Consider the following 19930-nt stretch of genomic DNA (forward strand, 5'->3'; position numbering starts at 1 on the left):
ATGATTATACGAAAACTCAGAGTCCAGAAAACATAAAATAATTTTTTGTATTCGGAATAGTAGTCCTATTATTACTAAACAATCTCTCTTGAATTTTATCACTAAAACACACACTTTTTTTGTTCCTCGTCTTCATCCGCCGCTCTCGTATAATCTCTTACGGCGTCGTCCCGTCATGGTTCCCGCCATTGTTATATGAGAGTAGGAACCCCGATACCTCTCTACCCGCTCCAGGTAAAGTGCAATCGGAGTAATTAATTAGTAATGCAACAATAGTCTTTACATTTATTGCGCAATCGCCGTTTAGATTTTTCCCCATTTCCTCTCGATTGAATGCGTTTTAGAAAATCATTGGTTTTGATGCATTTGATTTGATCGGCGGATCTCTATAGGGAAAGGGAGTGTTCTGAATTCCCGGGAAAGCGGTTTCTTCATTTGTGTTCTTATATCCGAAAGACTAGGATTTATGAACCAGAATCAATCAAGGGCTGAGAGGAGCGATTCTGTACAGTACAGGAAAACCGGCCGATCCGGCAGCTCCAATCAGCAGCGTCAGTACTCCGGTGGCGTTTCCACTAAGGGTGGTGGTGGCGCCTCCTCCGCCTCCACCAATCTTTCTAATCGCAGGTCCGCCATTTCTGAATAAAACTGAAACATTAGTCTTGTATCTTGTATTTGCAAATTGGACTAATGCTTGGCCACATGTACTTTTGTATCTATGTACTCCATATAATTTACTGAATATTACTGTATTTTTTGGAGAAGAAATTAATTGGCTGTCGATGCGAATCAAAATGGAAGTATTTTGTCGTCCATTTACAACCTAGGGTTTCAGTGTCTCTGCATGATATGTTTAGGCAAGATGATGAATTGGACTTAATTTGTTCTTCATCTGAGGTGCAGTTTTAAGAAGTATAACAACAATGCACCAGAAACACAGCAGGGAGCGAGACCATGGAATGTGGATTCTAGCGATTCATCTGCCGTACATGCTGTAAATAATGGTGCTCATCAACTGCAGCCAGCTCAAAGTACATAGTATATTTGTCTTTGTTTTGGTAAAAGCAATCTTTCTGATTTAAAAATTTCACCCCTTGGGACCACGAGCGTGAGCTAGGTTGAGAATGCTATAGATTTTTTTGAGAACTCCTCTCCTCTCTAAAAAAAAGATCATGCATGGCTATTTTTATTCCCTCATGCAAGGTGAGCCTTCATTGGGGTTACAGAAAACTGAAGCTAATTTGAATCTCTCAATTTGGGTTTCTGTGTGTCCTGCTGTAGGAGTACCTGAAGCCTCTCTAAAGACTACCCGAACTGTTCCTAAATCTCCACCCACTAATGTTTCGTTGGCAGCTGCACCGTCCAATGTTTTATCTGTCTCCGAGGCCCCAGCGACACCTGGAGAAAGTATGGCATGCTGGTCATTATATCCATTTAAGCTGTTAGCTTTTTTTCAGTGCAGATTTTTCTGGTCCACTATTGTAATTATGTAAAGGCCTTCTGTCTATGTTTGTGTTTGACTATTTTATTGTTATTTTATTCTTTAGCTTCAGGAGATGCATCTAAGTCGTATCCCTTGCAGTTTGGGTCCATAAGTACTGTTATTGCAAGTGTAATGCAGGTATTATACAATCAAATGCATCTTTATGAAATTCTATGAATGAAGTATTTATGTATTTTCCATTTCACTCGATTATTGTCCAACAATCTAGTTGTTAAGAATAGAAATTGCATTGTTTTACTATTTGTAGATACCCGCTCGAACAAGCTCTGCACCACCAAATTTGGATGAGCAGAAAAAAGATCAGGTTTGAGATTCTCTCCTATCAGTATTATTAGCTAGCATGAGGTAGTAGCTTTGGACTTGTATAAAAGAATCAGCTGTTGGATCACAATTTGTAACATAACCTTAAGTACTAGAAAGCACGTTTCTGCTCTGAATTTTGTAGATTTCTGTACTTCATCTGTATCTTTCTGGCAGATGTGCTGTGTAGCATGCTGGAGATGAAAATGGGATGTTAAATTAGGAGGGAAGTGATTTGATTTTTGATCTTTTTATGCCTATAAGAGTAGTGTATACATTGAAGAACTTAAAATGAAACTAATCACTTCCTTCTCTATTTCCCCTGGTTTCTCCAAAACATGTAGTATTGAAAACTTTATCCACCAATCCTGATCATCTATTTTTGTGATTTGATACCTTCTCTTTTTAAGATCATGTTCATATTTTAATGATTTGATTTTTTAAATACAATTTTGAGTTGCTAATAATCTGCCTTTAGTATCGTACCTGTTTTATTGATGAACAATGATGGGTTATAAATTTTTTTTCTACAGGCACGTTATGAATCTTCAAGGACAGATCCAGCTTTGCCAACTCCATCAATCTACAAGCAGCATTTTCACAAAAAGGATGCAGGAATCTGCGACCAACCTAATTCTGGGGAAGCTCATTTAGCATCTAGACCCAAAAGGGATGCCCAAGTTTCAGCTGCACAACCTGGGATTCAAACTCAGAGGCCTGCACTACACCCTATCCCTAAAATGCCCATCCAATTTCCATTCCACGAGCAACAGATAAATGTTCAGTTTGGTGGTCCGAATCCACAAATGCAGTCTCAAGCCTTGTCAGGGCCGATGCCAATTCCAATGTCCCTACCTCTAGGAAATCCATCAGTCCAGCATTCAATGTTTGTTCAAGGTATCCAGCCACATCCGATGCAGCCTCAAGCAATGATGCTTCAGAGACAGGGATTAAATTTCTCCCCACAAATTGGTACTCAGCTACCTCTTCAATTGGGTAACATGGGGATGAGCTTGGCCCCACAGTTTCCTCAGCAAGCACCTGTAATATACAATGGTTCTCGCAAAACTGTGAAGATTACTCATCCAGAAACTCATGAAGAATTGAGGCTTGATAGTTCACCAGCCCCAAGGTTACAACCTAGTGCGCAATCTCAGTCACAGCCTATTTCTTCATTTCCTCCTAATATGCCGATGAATATTCATCCCAGTTCTTACAATGCCGCTCCTCACTTTTATCCTCCTGCAAGTTCTGTTCCACTTGGTAGCACTCATGTTCCTCCCAATTCTCACCCGCCAAGGCTCCATAACCAGGTTTGCTACTCTCACCCCTCTTAAGACTTCATTTAATCCAAGTTAAATGGAGTCTTTGTCTAAAGAAATGCGTTGAGAACGAGCACATGTATAGAACATTTCAACAAGATAGTCTTTAATCATCCTAATATTTTAGTGGTATTAGAAAGTCACGCAACATTCAAAATTTAATGATTTATCATGGGCTTTTGTATCATTTTCTGCAGGTGACTGTGAAATCACCTAGTATCTCGCATGCAGAGAAAGATCCTCTGCCGCCCTCAGGTTCTCTTTCTGTTGGGAAAGCAGAGGCTTCAAAGCCTTCAAGGTTAAAGGCCGAACTTCCAGTTTCTTCTTTGAGCTCTAGTTCACAGCCAAAGGCTGGTTTGGGAGTATCGTATGTGTCCGTTACCTCATCAAGTCCTGTGACAGTGGAGAGGGATGTACCTTATTCGGCTTCTGGTTCAACTGCCATGGATGTTTCTGTATCAGTATCAACTAGATCTTCTGATGGTTCTAGATTAGGAGTATCACATCCTGACTCCTTCAATGATATGCCTAAAAGACCAGGCAGTAGAGGCCAGCAGGAGCAGGTAATTCATGGATTGCTATTCATTACATTTATTTAATATGTTGGGTTGGTTGTACACTTCAAGAAATTTTTTTTGAGTTACGAACATGATTTGTCTCATTTTTCAGGATCTCAGCCCATATACTTCTCTCTCAACTTTGCCTTCACAACTGCCTGACAAGGATCCATTATTAACAGCTGTAGCTGCTTCTTCTGAGGCTTCTAGCATAACAGGTGAGAGGGCTATAGAAGAAAAGACTGGAAATACAATTAAAGGTTTAGGAACGCTAGTTCTAGATAGCACACAATCAGAGCCTGAAGCTGTTGGGGGATTTGAGCAAGCAGAAGCAATGTCGGCTGAAAGTAGTTTGGAAAACTCCATGAAGTCTCTTACTTTGGAATCTCCCGAAAAGATTGGTAAACTTAAGGAAAACCCTAATAAGGAAGTAGCATCCATCAATAGTGGCTCATCAGAACATACACGCGAGAAGTCAGAACAGTTATCAAGGTATTGTTCCAATGATGTTGAGAGGGAAGGTACTTTAGCAGTGCCTGCTGACATATCTGGTGGAGAAAAACTTGAGAGTTCTGTGCCAGTAACTGCATTAAATAAAAATGAAATTATAGCTAGTAGTACAGGTGTCTTAGTTTCTCGATCTCCATTCAGTGTCAAAGAAAAAGGTCCAGATGCAAATGTTGCAAAAGGTGCTGCACCCAAGGGTAAGAAGAAGAAAAAAGAGCTTTATAGAAAAGCAGAAGCTGCTAGTACAAGTTCTGATCTTTATATGGCATACAAGGGTCCTGAAGAGAAAAAGGAGACTATAACTAATGTAAAGGCCTCAGAGAAGCCTTCAAGTATTAGCGAGGACAAAACATCTATTGGTGTATCTCAGGAGAATGTTGCGGCATGTGAAAAACCTGCTTTAAATAAAGTTGAGCCAGATGATTGGGAAGATAATGCTGAGATTTCTTCTCCACAGTTAGGAACTTCAAGAAATGAAAATGAAGATAATGACGATGGTGATGGATCGACAACTAAAAAGTACTCCAGGGACTTTCTCCTCAAGTTTGTGGAGCTATGCACTGATCTTCCAGAAGGTTTTGAGATTACATCAGACATTGCAGATAGTCTGATTGTTTCTAGCATCAATCTTGCACGTGAATCATACCCTAGTCCTGGACGCAGTGTTGACAGGCATATTGGAGGCTCTAGACCAGATCGTCGGGGAAGTGGCTTGGGAGACGAGGACAAGTGGAATAAATTCCCTGGGCCTCCTATGTGGAATGATGTTGGTTATATGAATAATGCTGTTGGGTTTCGACCTGGTCAAGGAGGTAATAATGGTGTTCTAAGGAATCCTCGGGCACAGACACCTCAATATGCTGGGGGCATCCTCTCCGGACCGATGCAGTCCCTTGGTCCTCAGGGTGGCCTACAAAGAAATAATGTTGATTCTGATAGGTGGCAGCGTGGAGCTGGGTTTCCGAAAGATTTGATCCCTTATCCTCAAACACCTATGCAGGTGATGCACAAAGCTGAAAATAAGTATGAGGTAGGTACGGTTTCTGATGAGGAAGAAGCCAAGCAGAGGCAATTGAAGGGCATCTTAAACAAACTTACCCCTCAAAACTTTGAAAAGCTGTTTCAACAAGTTAAGCAAGTCAACATTGACAATGTTATCACACTGTCTGGAGTGATCTCACAGATTTTTGATAAGGCTTTGATGGAGCCCACCTTCTGTGAGATGTACGCCAACTTCTGCTTTCACCTTGCTGCAGAACTACCCGATCTTAGTGTGGACAATGAAAAAATTACTTTTAAGAGATTACTCCTGAACAAATGCCAGGAGGAATTTGAAAGGGGAGAAAGAGAGGAAGAAGAGGCAAATAAAGTTGAAGAAGAAGGTGAAGTTAAACAGACAGCAGAAGAGAGAGAGGAGAAAAGACTCCGTGCTCGAAGACGTATGCTAGGGAACATTAGACTCATTGGAGAACTTTACAAGAAGAGAATGCTGACTGAGAGGATAATGCATGAGTGCATAAATAAGTTGCTGGGTCAATATCAGAATCCAGACGAGGAGAACATCGAGGCTTTGTGCAAATTGATGAGTACAATTGGAGGGATGATTGATCACCCAAAAGCGAAAGAACATATTGATGCCTATTACAATTTCATGGCACAGTTATCCAATAATATGAAGCTTTCATCGAGGGTCAGATTTATGCTTAAAGATGCTATTGATCTAAGGAAGAATAAGTGGCAGCAAAGAAGAAAAGTTGAAGGTCCGAAAAAGATCGAGGAGGTACATCGAGATGCTGCTCAGGAGCGTGCGCAAGTTGGTAGATTGGGTCGCACTCCAAGCATGGGTAATTCTTTTAGAAGGGGTCCTCCTATGGAATTTGGTGCAAGGTCTCCTAGTATGTTATCCTCGCCAAATTCCCATATTAGTGGTTTCCGCGGTGCCCCACCACAGCTACGAGGTTATGGTTCCCAGGATGTGAGGACAGATGAGAGACATTCGTCCGTTCCTTTGCCCCAAAGACCACTCGGTGATGATTTCATTACTCTTGGGCCCCAAGGTGGGCTTGCAAGAGGAATGGCTTTCACAGGGCAGCCATTGGCAGCCAATGTTCCTTCCGCTGAGATGCAAAGTCTTGGAGATGGATGGAGGATGGGACATGGCCAGAATGGCTTTAGTTCTATCCCTGAAAGAGCAGCTTATGGCCAAAGACAGGATCTAATGCCAAGGCATATGCAAGAAAGGTTTGCTGCGCCACCAACTTTTGATCAATCTCATCCTCAAGAGCGAAATGATCATGCTTCGGATGGATCTCTACCTACTTCTCCTTCTCCTCAAGGTGGCCATCCTAGTATTATGAATGATGTGTCTTCAGATAAGGTGTGGCCAGAAGAGCAATTGCACGACAAGTCAGTTGCTGTAATCAAAGAATTCTACAGGTATAATCGCGAACCCTTCAAATATAGAATATAGTTAATGCTGCCCCAATGCATTTAAAAAAATCCATTGGCAAAAGGCATTTGAACAAAATCCATTGGCAAGAGGGAAACTATGCTGGTATCCCAATCAAATTGAATGCTAAACACATGAAGTAAATAAGTTACTTAGTTTGCCTTATGGCCCCTCTTATGTTAAGAGGCTAGATTTAACCCTCCTTTATTTTTCTCTATGGATGTATCATGTGAATTTGATCCAGGAAAGTTGCACGATATTGCGAATGATTTTTGAACCAGTCGCTTGAATATATGGAAGGAATAGTGTCAAAAATGGGAGTAGAATTATCCTTTTTTAGTTTGAGTGAAAATATATTGTACCTATTTATTTAGCTCTATCTTCAAAATTGACTTCTTATATGAAAGGTAGAATATATACTCATGAGTCTGTTTTAACCTGAAAATGTGCTGTGTTTACAGTGCAAGGGATGAGAAGGAAGTTGCTTTGTGCATCAAGGATTTGAATGCTCCCAGTTTTTATCCAACTATGATCTCCCTATGGGTTACTGACTCTTTTGAGAGGAAAGACATGGAAAGGGACCTACTAACGAAGCTTCTAATAAACCTCTCGAAACTTCAAGATAGGGTGATAAATGAAGATCAACTCATCAAAGGGTATGCTGGTTCCTGCTTATTACTAATAGAGTATATATACAATCTTTGTCTAACTGAGTTTTGTTTGGACAGGTTCGAATCAGTACTTGCAGTCCTAGAGGATGCAGTGAACGATGCCCCCAGAGCAGGAGAGTTCCTTGGTCGAATATTTGGCAAAATCATACTTGAGGATGTATTCTCACTTTCTGATATCGGTCGGTTGATATATGAAGGTGGAGAAGAGCAAGGGCAGCTTGTAGAATCAGGGGTTGCAGCCAATGTCCTTGCAAGTATCTTCGACACAATCAAATCAGAAAAAGGTGACTCTGTACTAGATGAGGTGCGTTCGAGCTCTAATCTGAAGGTGGAGGACTTCAGGCCTCCTGGCTCTAACAAAGCATTTAGAATTGACAAGTACATTTAGAGGGAAAAGGGGGTGTGCTGATTGTATCTGGTAGAGAAAATTCATTTCTTGTTTTTTAGGTCACATATTTAAAATTGGAATAGTGAGGATAAGTCTATTCATGTCTTTAGATATATTGTTTCGCCAAGGATACTGAAATCAGTTTATGGAAAGATTCAATTGAACACCCAATTTCTGTGCCTCTCTTTAAGTTTTAACCATGGCCACAAACACCCATTTTGTTTATATACTAGATACTCAGGAAAACATACTCGAGCTCTGGTTTTTAATTATCAACGAAATGAAATACTAATCACTATCTGGTAAATAACATAAAATAAGACATAAATAATGGGATTTAATGACGACAACTTTCGTGACTAAACATACAAAACAAAAGACTTGCATTATGAATCAATAGTGGCTAGATACAGAAACACAAACATGAACAGTTGAATAAATGCAATGTATCAATGGTCCACTGATGAAAATATGCTGAAGTTTAGCTGGGCGATGTGGATTTGATGCTGAAGATATGCATGTGTTAAGCTGCAGCAAGAATCTGAAAACTAGACTGTTGGAAGAGAGCTTTAATAGAGTGGCTTGAAACAATAAGAAACTAGACAATGGTAGCTTGACTCAATTTGTGAGACCAAATGTTTCAATTAGGTTGGTCTCTTTGGGCTGGTTGATGATCTTTTCAAACATATCTTTAAGACCTTCATGAGCAACCATAGCCTCTAGAATCCTGTCCTCAATAGCTAAAGATGCCTGTTTCTGTTGGTTGGTTTTTGAAGATGAGAAGACCAGCTCAGATAAACGCTCCTTCTCAGCTTGCCTGCAGTATTTGTCATCCTCTTTTGTTCCGGAAGTCATAAGATGGTAGGTGTGGACGAACTTCTTCTGCCCGATCCTATAAGCACGGCATATCGCCTGCCTTTCAACCGAGGGGTTCCAGACTACATCCAACAATACCACCCTTGAGGCCCCAACCAAGCTTATCCCCTCTGCACAGCACTTGGTCGATGCAAGCATGATCTTGGATCCATTTTCCGAATTATTGAACAGATTAATCAAGATCTGCCGCTCTTTTTGTGTTTGCTTCCCTTGCATAGTAAGAATCTCCTTGTCTTCAGCCCATTTGAACACTTCTTTCAACTGCTCCTTTATAAGCATAAGAGGTTGAAGATACTGGCTGAATACGAGTACTTTCTCGTTCACAGCCATACAGAGGCGAATTAGCTCCATGAGAAACTTGGTCTTGACGCCTTCTTGGGGATTAAGCTCGGAAGCCTCAACTGCAGCCATGTCAATCCCAGTCTTTCTACTTTCTGTTGTTACACATTTCATCAACAGATATGGGTGCACGGATAGCATACTAACCTCATGTTCATACTTGAAGTTGCTGGAGTCCTCTATTGTCTCAATCACACTCTTCTGCAGTGCTGGGGGTTTGAGAAGGATAACACAGTCTCTCAAACCGGGCAGGCTCTGCTTGAGGATGGTGCCTGTGTGTAGATTAACGAAGGGCAACATGCAACCTTTTAGATGCTGCAAAGCACGTTCTGAAATCAAAGAAGACTGTGCATGCTCCCTCTTATTTTTGTTTCTACTGCTCCAAGACGTTCTCTTTGGCACAGCCGCTTCAGCAAACATCTTTTCTTGTGCTAACACATCTGCAACTGCTGGCCTTACTATACGGAGTGTGTTGAAGAGTTCGCTAAAATTGTTCTGGAAAGGAGTTCCAGAAAGAATGATCCTCTTCTCAGTTTTAAGCTTGAGGAGAGCATTCCAAATGTTACTCCTAGAATTTCGAGGAGTGTGCCCTTCATCAAGAACAACCAATCCAGGTGCCTCCAACAGTATTCTCCGTAATAACTTGTTCTCTGTTGCCTCTCCGGCTAGCTTCCCAAACAAGGTGTAGCTGATTCCTAGAATGCCCCCTACCATGCTCCAGCTCAATATCTTGATCATACGCGTAGTAGTATTATTCCTTTTTTTTTGAGATATACGTTCAACAAGAGCCTTGCTCTCCTTACCAGAGAATTCAGTATTGCTCAAGTTATGGAAGGGGAACTCAACATTCCATTTCTCGAACTCTTCTTCCCAGTTGAGGAGAGTGCTGGCTGGGCTAATGATCACTGGCCTGCAGCCTGGGAACAGTTTGAAGTATGTCTCGATGAAGACCATAGTCAAACGCGTCTTCCCAGTCCCCGGAGCATGGGAAATGATGCATCCACCCACTCCAGCTGGCTTGGTGCTCTTCAGTTCATCAAGATCGATGCTTCCTGCCAGGTTTTTCCACAGAAACTCAAAGCCTTCACGCTGGTGCTCATACATACTATCTCTTACACCTGGTTTGATGTTCCATACTGTACCAGTAGCATTTCTACTGCTTCCAGCAGCATCAGCATCATTGGTTGATATATGAAGATCATCAAACTCAAAGAGATCTTCTGTTTCATGCCTTTGTTTTCTTTCCGAGTCCCTGTAAGGTCTTTCCACCTGCGATAGGGTGAATAGTAAGAAACTCAATTGCATAAACATAATCGACTGCAATTTAAACACAAGTCCAGCTGAGGGAGATTTATAAATCAGAATTCAGATAAATTTTAGTGGCAATAGCAGGAGATAAGAGATATTGATCAAAATTTGTTAAATAAGAAAGGTATCTGAGCAAATGCTAACCCATTCAGGCATAATATCCTTCGGTCCAAGGGCTTGAAAACGGCAAAATTTACATACTAGTCCTTCATCATCTTCTAGGACCAAGTCATGTTCCCCTTTAGAACATCTTTTGTGTTGAGTTTCTTCATGAGGAGGATTTTCATTTTCTAAGTTATCCTGCAACCCATGAAAATTATGTTAAGTCATACTCTATACGATTCAAAATAAAAGTATGTGTAAGATATAGATTAATTTTCAGATATCTCAGCCACAATCAACTTAATAAAGTCAGCTGCTAGAATAGTGAAGGAACTCAGTTCTACACTACAACTATTTTTGAATATTGAAATGGATCCCTCTATTATGGTTAAATTGTGTTATTCTTTCACTGACTTAAAATAGTGATCCAATTTTCAGCAAGTAATGCCCAAGATAGACTAACCTTGGGGTAGTCAAGGGGTTGCACTTCATCCAAAGCCCAACAACAGTCTAGATCGTAAAATAAGTTGTCAATCTCCTTCTCATAATCCGTTTTCTCCACCGGTTTGGGTACCTCATCTTCAAATCTGAACTTCAGTGGAAGAGTATATGGAGTTGGAGGTGCAAGTCCCTGCTTAGCTTCTTCATATATTTCCTTGTCCGTAGGAAATTGTCCATTTCCCAATACAGCATTTGCAAGCATGCTGCATAACTCTGAAAAAAAACAATTTTAGTATTAGCAAAAAATCTTCCATTACAATGTTGACCAGAGAAGGAAAAGAAGAGCAATCAACTCATTTTGATCTACTGATTTATTTATAGTAATATATTATCTTCTTGCTTGTTCTCTTATTCTGTTTAGTCCATCAATAAGATAAAACACAAAAATAATCACTTCATTACCCTTGACTCCTTTTGGATATGATTTCTTTCCTTCCCTCGGCACCTCAGTTTCACTAGCCATGGGTACGGCATCAGTCCAAGAATTATCACGTGAACCTGTTTCAGTTTTTTCCCCATCAGTATGATCACAGACATCTTCTGAGTGGGAGGGGGTAGCTGCCTTCGTTGGTCTGTAGCGGACCTTCTTTTCACTAGCTATGCCAGCACGCATATGTGAATCAGAAGCCTGTCCTGCTTCGGTTCTTTTCTTAGTCTCATCATGACTATGATCATGGTCGTCTTTTGACTGGGAACTAGGAGTAGCCTCCTTTTTCTTAGCCGGAACATGTGAGTCTTTGATTCTTTCCTTAGCACCATCATGACTATGATCATAGCCATCTCTCAAGTGTGAGGGAAGAGCTGCCTCCTTTGGTCCAGATGGCACTTTCGTTTCCCTAGCCATGCCCGGGGTCTTTTTCTTAGCCCGAACATGTGAGTCTTCAGTTCTTTCCTTAGTACCATCATGACTATGATCATAGCCATCTCTTAAGTGTGAGGGAAGAGCTGCCTCCGTTGGCCCAGATGGCACTTTCGTTTCCCTAGCCATGCCCGGGGTCTTTTTCTTAGCCCGAACATGTGAGTCTTCAGTTCTTTCCTTAGCACCATCATGACTATGATCATAGCCATCTCTTAAGTGTGAGGGAAGAGCTGCCTCCGTTGGCCCAGATGGCACTTTCGTTTCCCTAGCCATGCCCGGGGTCTTTTTCTTAGCCCGAACATGTGAGTCTTCAGTTCTTTCCTTAGCACCATCATGACTATGATCATGGCCATCTCTTAAGTGTGAGGGAAGAGCTGCCTCCGTTGGCCCAGATGGCACTTTCGTTTCCCTAGCCATGCCCGGGGTCTTTTTCTTAGCCCGAACATGTGAGTCTTCAGTTCTTTCCTTAGCACCATCATGACTATGATCATAGCCATCTCTTAAGTGTGAGGGAAGAGCTGCCTCCGTTGGCCCAGATGGCACTTTCGTTTCCCTAGCCATGCCCGGGGTCTTTTTCTTAGCCCTAACATGTGAGTCTTCAGTTCTTTCCTTAGCACCATCATGACTATGATCACAGCCATCTCTTAGGTGTGAGAGAATAGCTGCCTCCTTTGGTCCAGATGGCACTTTCTTTTCCATAGCCATGTCCGGGGTCTTTTTCTTAGCCCGAGCATGTGAGTCTTCTGTTCTTTCCTTAGCACCACGACAATGATCACAGCCATCTCTTAAGTGTGAGGGAAGAGCTGCCTCCTTTGGTCCAGATGGCACTTTCGTTTCCACAGCCAAGCTCTCTTTTGTAGCCTTAGCACGGGCAGGAAAATCTGAACTGATTGCTTCAGTTCTTTCCTTCTCCTCCTCATCATCACCATCATCATCACAATGATCAGAGCCATATTTTGAGTCGGTGGTAGGAGCCACCTCTTTTGGCCCCGTTGTCCATTCCTGTGATTGGCCCTTTTCATTGTTCGGTTGCTTAGAGCATGTCTCGTTCAATCCCTCTTCTGCATCAGATTTGTAATAAAAAAGTTCATCCAATTCTTCACTTTCTTCTAGGACGTTGCATGCATCATGAGGCGGGTTCAACCACTCTACTTCGCTATGAGAGCTCCCCACTTCAACATCTGCATCAAGAGAACTGCCAGAATCACTATTAGTAGGTGGTGAAGATGCCTTCTTGCTTCTCCCCGTCTTTCGACCAACACCCATCTCCAGCTCTGGATCATATGAGCTGTCTTCAGAGTCTTGTGTAGATGTACTAACATCATCACTGCCGGACTCAGAGCAAAGAAATTCATCTGAGCTTTTATCCACATAATCATCATCATCATCAACATTATGATTACATGCTTCAACTCTTCTCTTCAATGACGAGTCAGAATCTTCTCTCTTTTTTACATCATCACTGCTGGACTCAGAGCTTGAGGATGAGCAAAGAAATTCATACGAGCTTTTATCCACATCGTCAGCATCAACAACATTATGATTCCATGCATCACCTCTTCGCTTCAATGAAGAGTCAAAATCTTTTCTCTTGTTTCCATCATTCTTGACAAATGATGGTATCTTTTCACTCACTCTTCTGACATTCTTTGCAGAAGTGGTAGCAATACCTTCGTCTTGTTGCTTACTGTTTGAGGATCCATTCTTTGAAAGTATTTTCCTCTTTTTAAAATCTGATTCACTGATTCTCTCAATTCCAACCTTTTCATAATTCCTATATTCATCTCTGTTCACTACAGAAAGCAAACATCAAGTTTCCATTATACTATTTAAATTTTAAAACAATAGCTGTTTGCAGGAAAAGCCACAAATGTATTCATACCCTTTTGTGCAGATGATCCACTCCTGTCAGCTTGTAAATATGGAGATTTGCTTTTCTTAAGCAGACCTTCGATATTTCTCTTACTTGTAATCTCCCTGAAACTCTTACCTACATTGTTGTTGGCTGAACAAAAACACAAAGATATAAGAAATTAGACATTACCAGACACAGAAAAAAAGCTATGACTTCGTCACCTTTATCCGCCAATGTAGTCGAGTCATCTGCTAATGTGTCAAAACCAGTGAAATAGTCTCTAGGAGTGAAAGTCATAGAATGATGAGCAGAAACTGCGTCTTTTCTTGCACTGGCCCCCCCAACATTTTTGTTTAAACGAGCAGCAGAACCGACTTCGGTTTCATCAAATGTATGGATCTCAATATCCTCAGCCATCATATCTTCATCGCTGTCACTCTCTGACCATGATTAAAGGATCAGAATCTTAACATATGAGTTTCTGCAACTGTACTAATGTACTTTAAATCAAACAACACATCAAGAAGCTTTGCTTTTCATATTGCACAAACTTTAATGTGGTTTTAATTAAACATCAAGAGGATCATTGTTGCTAGAAACTGAAAAACTGAAAGATAAGACCAAGAAAAAGTCTGAAAAATAATCACCTAGTAGGATAATGGAGATCGGTTTGTGTGACGAAGAACCTCCCTTCAAACTTCCCTTGCCGGAGGACCTTATCTTTGTCAATGAAAATGATTTCCGACTAATGAATTCAGCTTTATCGATAAGCGCAACATCTGAAATTTTAGAGAAATCTGAGAAACAGCTAAGTTACATGGGTAGGCTATACTAAGATAATGTTAAACATATTCACTAGTATTTTGCAAAACAGATTGCTAAGATAATGTTAAAAACATATTCACTAAGTCAACAGATTGTTCATTTTGATTGCTAATGTGTGTGCTGCATACCAATACTATGCCAAGGCTTATAGTTTCAAATTTCCAAATGCAAGGATTACTATTAGGTAAAAATAAGCCAGATTTTAGAACTAGCAAGCAGATAAAAATGGATTCCATATACTAATACTTAACCTCCTTCTTCAACACGAACTCTTCGATGGCTGACATCCTCATGGGATATTTCCACAGATGCAAATGGTTTTTTCCAAGAAAAGCCTGCATATATATGGCAGTAAATACTAATGAATCAACATGAGCTTATACAACTTTTCTTTTTATCTTATAAACAAGCAATTAAGCATTAAAATTTTTATACACCTATATGATAGCACATCTTTATCAAAGTACCTGGTGTTTTTGTTTGCCCTCCAACACTTGGAGTTGGCATCTCTTGTCTCTTCCTCTTTGTTGTACTAGCAGAGCTCAAAGGATTCACCCCTATGCACGCATCTCTGTTGGATCTCGTTCGCCCAGAAATACCACGGAAGAATGCCTCCTTAGCTTCTTCACAAGTCTGCATATTAGTATAAAGGAATCTAATTTAGTAGGAAATAAAAATCAAATCTTTATGCACCAAATAAAGGATCACCTTTCATTCATATAAAAAAGATATAGTGCTGCACTTTGAATCTTCCTAGATAAAAGATGAACACGATTCATGATTCCATTTCATTCATGAAAACACTTATCTCAGTGGTGTGAATACTTGAAAATGGAAGAAAACACAATGTTTTTTTTCCTTTCTATAACATTTGGAGGTGAAATAGGGCCATTCTTTTATTTTTACTCACAACATAACCAAAGGAAGACTATACAAATTTGAAGAAATACGAACGAAGGCTTACCCTTTTCCGAAGTTGAGGAGCAGCAGCTCTATTTCTCTCCATTCCACCATAAATTTCTTTGGATTCTAAATCTGTTAAGACAACCGTTGGAGCTCGTCAGCATTAATTGTTTAATTAATTAGCAAACTAATTTTATTTTTGAAAAAACACAAAAAAATAAAATATTTATGTAATCATTCCACCTTCTCTAGTACTATATCCTCACGAAAAGTACTAATTTTTTTGACATTTTTGTATATTTATGAATTCATGAACGTTGGTTTGCAATGGAAAGTGAAAAGGCAAATAAATACCGTAGCGTGTAATGTAATCCAGTCATTTAAGTATTTTGTATGTCATTAAAATTTGACAAAAATTATCTATTGAAATGTATAAAAAAGACTATGAACAAACTTGGTGTGTAAGTGAAAGAAAGTTTAAAAAAAATGTAACTGAGACATTCTGACCATAAGAAAAACAAGACACCATAAACACGTGAAGTGATTCTTGAATTTCTTCAACAAGCATGAACAAAAAAACAGATTCTCTCTCTCTCTCTCTCTCTCTCTCTCCCTCACACACACACACACACACACATAGAGAGATTTGAAGAGGGAGGGAAGAAAGAAATACCAGAAGAAGAAGAAGATCTGCTGCTAATGCTATCATCACCCATGCTTTTGAATGTGGGCTGAAAATGAACATGTTTTCACAAAATAAGAGAAAATAAAAGTAGGATTTGTTTTTTTTTACAAGAAGTTTTGCATGAGAGAGAGAGAGAGATGCCACCGGAATGCAGCGGCGATGACTGTCGGAACTGGAGAATTCGCCGGAGCTACTGAAACTTGCCATTTTGAGAGAGAGAGAGAGAGAGCTAAGTTTGTGATGTTGTGAATTGTTATATTTGTATTCTCTTCAAAATTTTCACGTTACTCCAACACGCTACTAAAGAAGCAGTGATGAAAATCTATTTTTGTCTTAAATTTCTTCAATAGGGGACTATTACACGATTCTATTTCACTAATAAATAATGATGCTTTCAGGTAAATTTTTTTATTTTTGCAACAAAAGAAGTAAATGTCAGTTTTTGGATTTTGGGAATGGAAATTTGGCGAACAAAACCAAATGAAATACATAGAGTCGTTTATTACAATCATCCAAATGGTTAAACACTTGAAAAAAATTAAACATAAGTATACTGTAAAAGTAAATTCTAGCAAACAAAAATACTACTAAATTTATGCAATAGTCGAGATATTTCAATCCTGGTGTCAGAACATATTTTCGATAATATATTAATCGTGAAAATAATTAATCTAACATATTCCATAGTTTTTACTTTATTCGTTTTGTATACAAGGTTAAAATTCATTAATGCGCGCCAACTCTGAAATGCAACTGACATGTGGATTTTTGCCATTTTGATTTTTGGATACCAACTTTTATTACTCCTACTACTACATAAAGTTAAATATTTATTGCAATTGAATATAAATAAAGACAAGAAAGGAAATACCTATCGGTTTATCTGCTTCGTATTAATTAATATGTTTAAATTGTAAATAAGTAGTACTCTCTATTTCCTGTTATAAGCGAGATGTTCCTTTTAGACATGAGTAGATTAAGTTGACCAAGAATATAATAAAGTAAAAAATTGATAAAGTAGTATGAAAAAAAATAAATAAGCAATAGTATTATATTATAAATATTTTGTTAAAAAAATGTCTATGACATCCTTTAAAATAAACATGTGTCTATGGGACGTACGGACTATAATTCAATAATCATATGATTAAATCATAGACAAAAAAACAGTTCCCTTTGTATAGCTCGAGACTAGTAGAAAATTGAGTAAATATTTAAAGAAACATAGATATGAGTAATCATTCGACATTACTCTGGGTGTTCGGTTTGCAAAATTGTATTCCGAGATTAAATTAGTAGTGTGTTTGGTTCATGAGATTTAATCTCACAACCCAATCTTAGATGGATAATCATAGGATAATTAGTCAGAGCTAACCTCATATGACTAAAATAACTTCACAACTCAATCCTAGATGATATCTTGACATTATTTTATCTAGGAAACCGAACACCTCCTAAAAGTAGGTGCGGTCTACTCTACTAGAAGTCTAGATCAACTCAAGTTACAATTCAAGCCACTTTAACGGAGCAATTTTTAGATTTTAGGTTATAAAGCTACTCTGAATCTCTGATCCCTAAACTCTAAACTAGTTCATCAATCATGTCACCTTATATAAGAATTTTTTTTGAAGCTATGAACATTATACATTTAAAATTTTTTTTATTAAGGATTCATAGTCAGAAAACTCACAAAATTTGATCAATTTATAGTCAATTATGCAATTTTAAAAATTACCGTAAAAATTATAAAATTTAGATTTATCGCAATTATCTCACAACAAAAACTTTTTGCAAATTTGTATCTGATATAATAGTTGAAAAAGCATACGAGGTCATCGCTGGCGTTGAATTAAACAATGACGACAACTTATAAAAACAACTTCATTGGTTAGGAACATCAACAATAAATTACACTAGGACAGACTAGATTTTTGTCATGTGATGATTACTAAGAAATCCAAACTTTATAATTTTTTCGACTGATTTTTAAAGTTACGAGAAAGACCGAATCACCGAACTTGATAGTTTATCTCTAAAATTGTCCTTTACTACTAATGAAACTATAAATATGCGTAATATCCCTATTATTTTGGCAATCTACATTTTTAGTTAAAGACACTCTATTTAGTTAAAAAATTCTTTAGATACATTAATTTTGTTATTCTAGCTAAGCCTCATTACAATTTAATTAATTTGTATCCTTAAAGCGTCAATCTATTAGTTAGACTAAGAATGTTTTTCTAGAAAACGAAAAACAAGAAAAAGTAACTAAAAATTGTATCGGAATAGGATTCGTAATTTGTGCCATCTAATAAGATTAAAAAAGAAAATGTAAAATAAAATTTTACGAAATTTGGGCAAGTTGAAGTGATGGGTATTGTAGCCTGTGCAGTATTTTCCACAGATAGAGATTGCTTCTAAATTTTTATCCTTAATTAGTATGAAATTACCAGTCTACTGTTTTAGGCAAACCTCCAAAACTCACAATATAGACAGAAATGAAAAGAAACAAATGTGAATTAATTAGGCAATAAATGCAACGAATCAAATCTGACGATTGATTTAAATTTATTTTATGTTTATTATCTCAGACAAAACAATTTGACAATGTTTTAAAAACCGGACCGGTAAGTGAACCGGTGAAGCTACTGGTTCATGCTTCAACCGGTCGGACCGGTTTAATCACTGGTCGAACCATTTTACTGTTACAAATATGTACAATTCAATTTATAATGTAAAATATAGTGTCCAATATAATAAATAATAATATATGATCAATAATGTATCACAAAAACATTCAATCTTACAAATAATTAGTATATATACAAATATAAAACATTAAAATTTAGTGAATATAATAAAATATACAAATTGTTAGTTAGTGTGAATAACAAATAAATATTTTATATATAAAAATAAATCAAATTTATATTAATTCAAAAAAATGTATGTGGTGGAATAATCGAATACAAATTATTAGTTAGTTTAAACAAAAGTATACTTTAATATCAATAGTTAGGCTACATAAATTAAATATATGCTATAAAAATATATATTTAGTAAATAATAAACTATAATAAATAAATATATTGAAAAAATCGAATCTTACTCCCTCTGTCCCATGTTGTTCGCACTTTTCATTTTAGGCCGTAAATTTGGGATTGATTTTTTAGTGTAATTAAATTAGAATTTTATGTGTACTGAGACATCACTTAATAAATGAGCTTTTAACTTAAATTAACATATTAATTGAATGCATTAATTCTAACTTAAACTATAGATAGTGTAACGAGCCGAAAAGTAACAGTGCAAGTAACATGGGACCGAGGGAGTATAATATAACGATTGTACTAAGCGTTATAGTAATAATATAGTAACTAGGAAAGTATAGATAAAATTTAGAGGATGATAATTATATGTATCATAATAAATAATTACATAAAAAATATAAAATAAATGAATTATTAGTTGGTTTAAATAAAAATATTAATATTTTATGTATAACATTGTTTAATGTTCTTATTTTTCCATGTGGGGCTTGTGTTGGAGTGGTTTTTAAAATTGGAGTGGAGGTCATGAGTTCAAGCCCTTCCAAGAACAAGTTTTTAAAATTTTGAACACAAAAAACAAAAACCATTTTCCGGTTTCCGGCCAGACCGGTCCAACCGGCTGGTTCAAACGGTTCTCGGTGGCTCAACCTCACACTGGTCTAATTAGGTAAATCAGACCGGACTACCTACCGGTTCGCGGTCGGACTGGTTGAACCGGCCGGTCCGGTCCGGTTTTTAAAACACTACAATTTGAACACTAAATTTATGGAGTATTAATTTAGAGATATAGAGATTATGAACAGATCGAACTTTTAATAGTATTATATTGTGTAAAATTAATTGACGATATATACCTAGTATAAAATATATTGGAGTATTTTATAAAATTTGTTTCACTATTATATTAATATTTTATATTTAGTCTAATT

At 37.9% G+C, this 19930-nt stretch overlaps 2 protein-coding genes across 4 annotated transcripts; one reads left to right on the plus strand and one right to left on the minus strand.

Moving 5' to 3' along the window:
- Window positions 1–77: 77 nt before the first annotated feature.
- On the plus strand, window positions 78–7879 carry LOC121804403 (eukaryotic translation initiation factor 4G-like). Of its 3 annotated transcripts, none has more exons than XM_042203927.1 (11): window positions 78–234; window positions 393–627; window positions 904–1031; window positions 1282–1407; window positions 1548–1621; window positions 1752–1808; window positions 2338–3117; window positions 3324–3689; window positions 3796–6626; window positions 7101–7295; window positions 7368–7879. In XM_042203927.1, the coding sequence occupies exons 2-11, from the start codon at window positions 467–469 to the stop codon at window positions 7696–7698; spliced, it is 5049 nt and encodes a 1682-aa protein (XP_042059861.1). In that variant the 5' UTR covers window positions 78–234; window positions 393–466; the 3' UTR covers window positions 7699–7879. The 3 variants fall into 3 exon arrangements, with proteins under 3 accessions (XP_042059861.1, XP_042059862.1, XP_042059863.1); XM_042203928.1 differs by having other exon boundaries at window positions 904–1004; XM_042203929.1 differs by lacking the exons at window positions 78–234; window positions 393–627 and having other exon boundaries at window positions 904–1203.
- A 185-nt stretch (window positions 7880–8064) lies between these two features.
- On the minus strand, window positions 8065–16217 carry LOC121803557 (SNF2 domain-containing protein CLASSY 3-like). The gene is made up of 12 exons (XM_042203184.1): window positions 16096–16217; window positions 15940–15997; window positions 15328–15398; window positions 14831–14996; window positions 14615–14698; window positions 14186–14317; window positions 13760–13978; window positions 13566–13688; window positions 11227–13476; window positions 10787–11037; window positions 10366–10521; window positions 8065–10182 (listed from the first exon to the last, which is right to left on the minus strand). The coding sequence occupies exons 1-12, from the start codon at window positions 16156–16158 to the stop codon at window positions 8317–8319; spliced, it is 5439 nt and encodes a 1812-aa protein (XP_042059118.1). The 5' UTR covers window positions 16159–16217; the 3' UTR covers window positions 8065–8316.
- Between the last annotated feature and the right edge of the window lie 3713 nt (window positions 16218–19930).

The sequence above is a fragment of the Salvia splendens genome, chromosome 5, assembly GCF_004379255.2.
Source record: "Salvia splendens isolate huo1 chromosome 5, SspV2, whole genome shotgun sequence".
Lineage (NCBI taxonomy): Eukaryota > Viridiplantae > Streptophyta > Magnoliopsida > Lamiales > Lamiaceae > Salvia > Salvia splendens.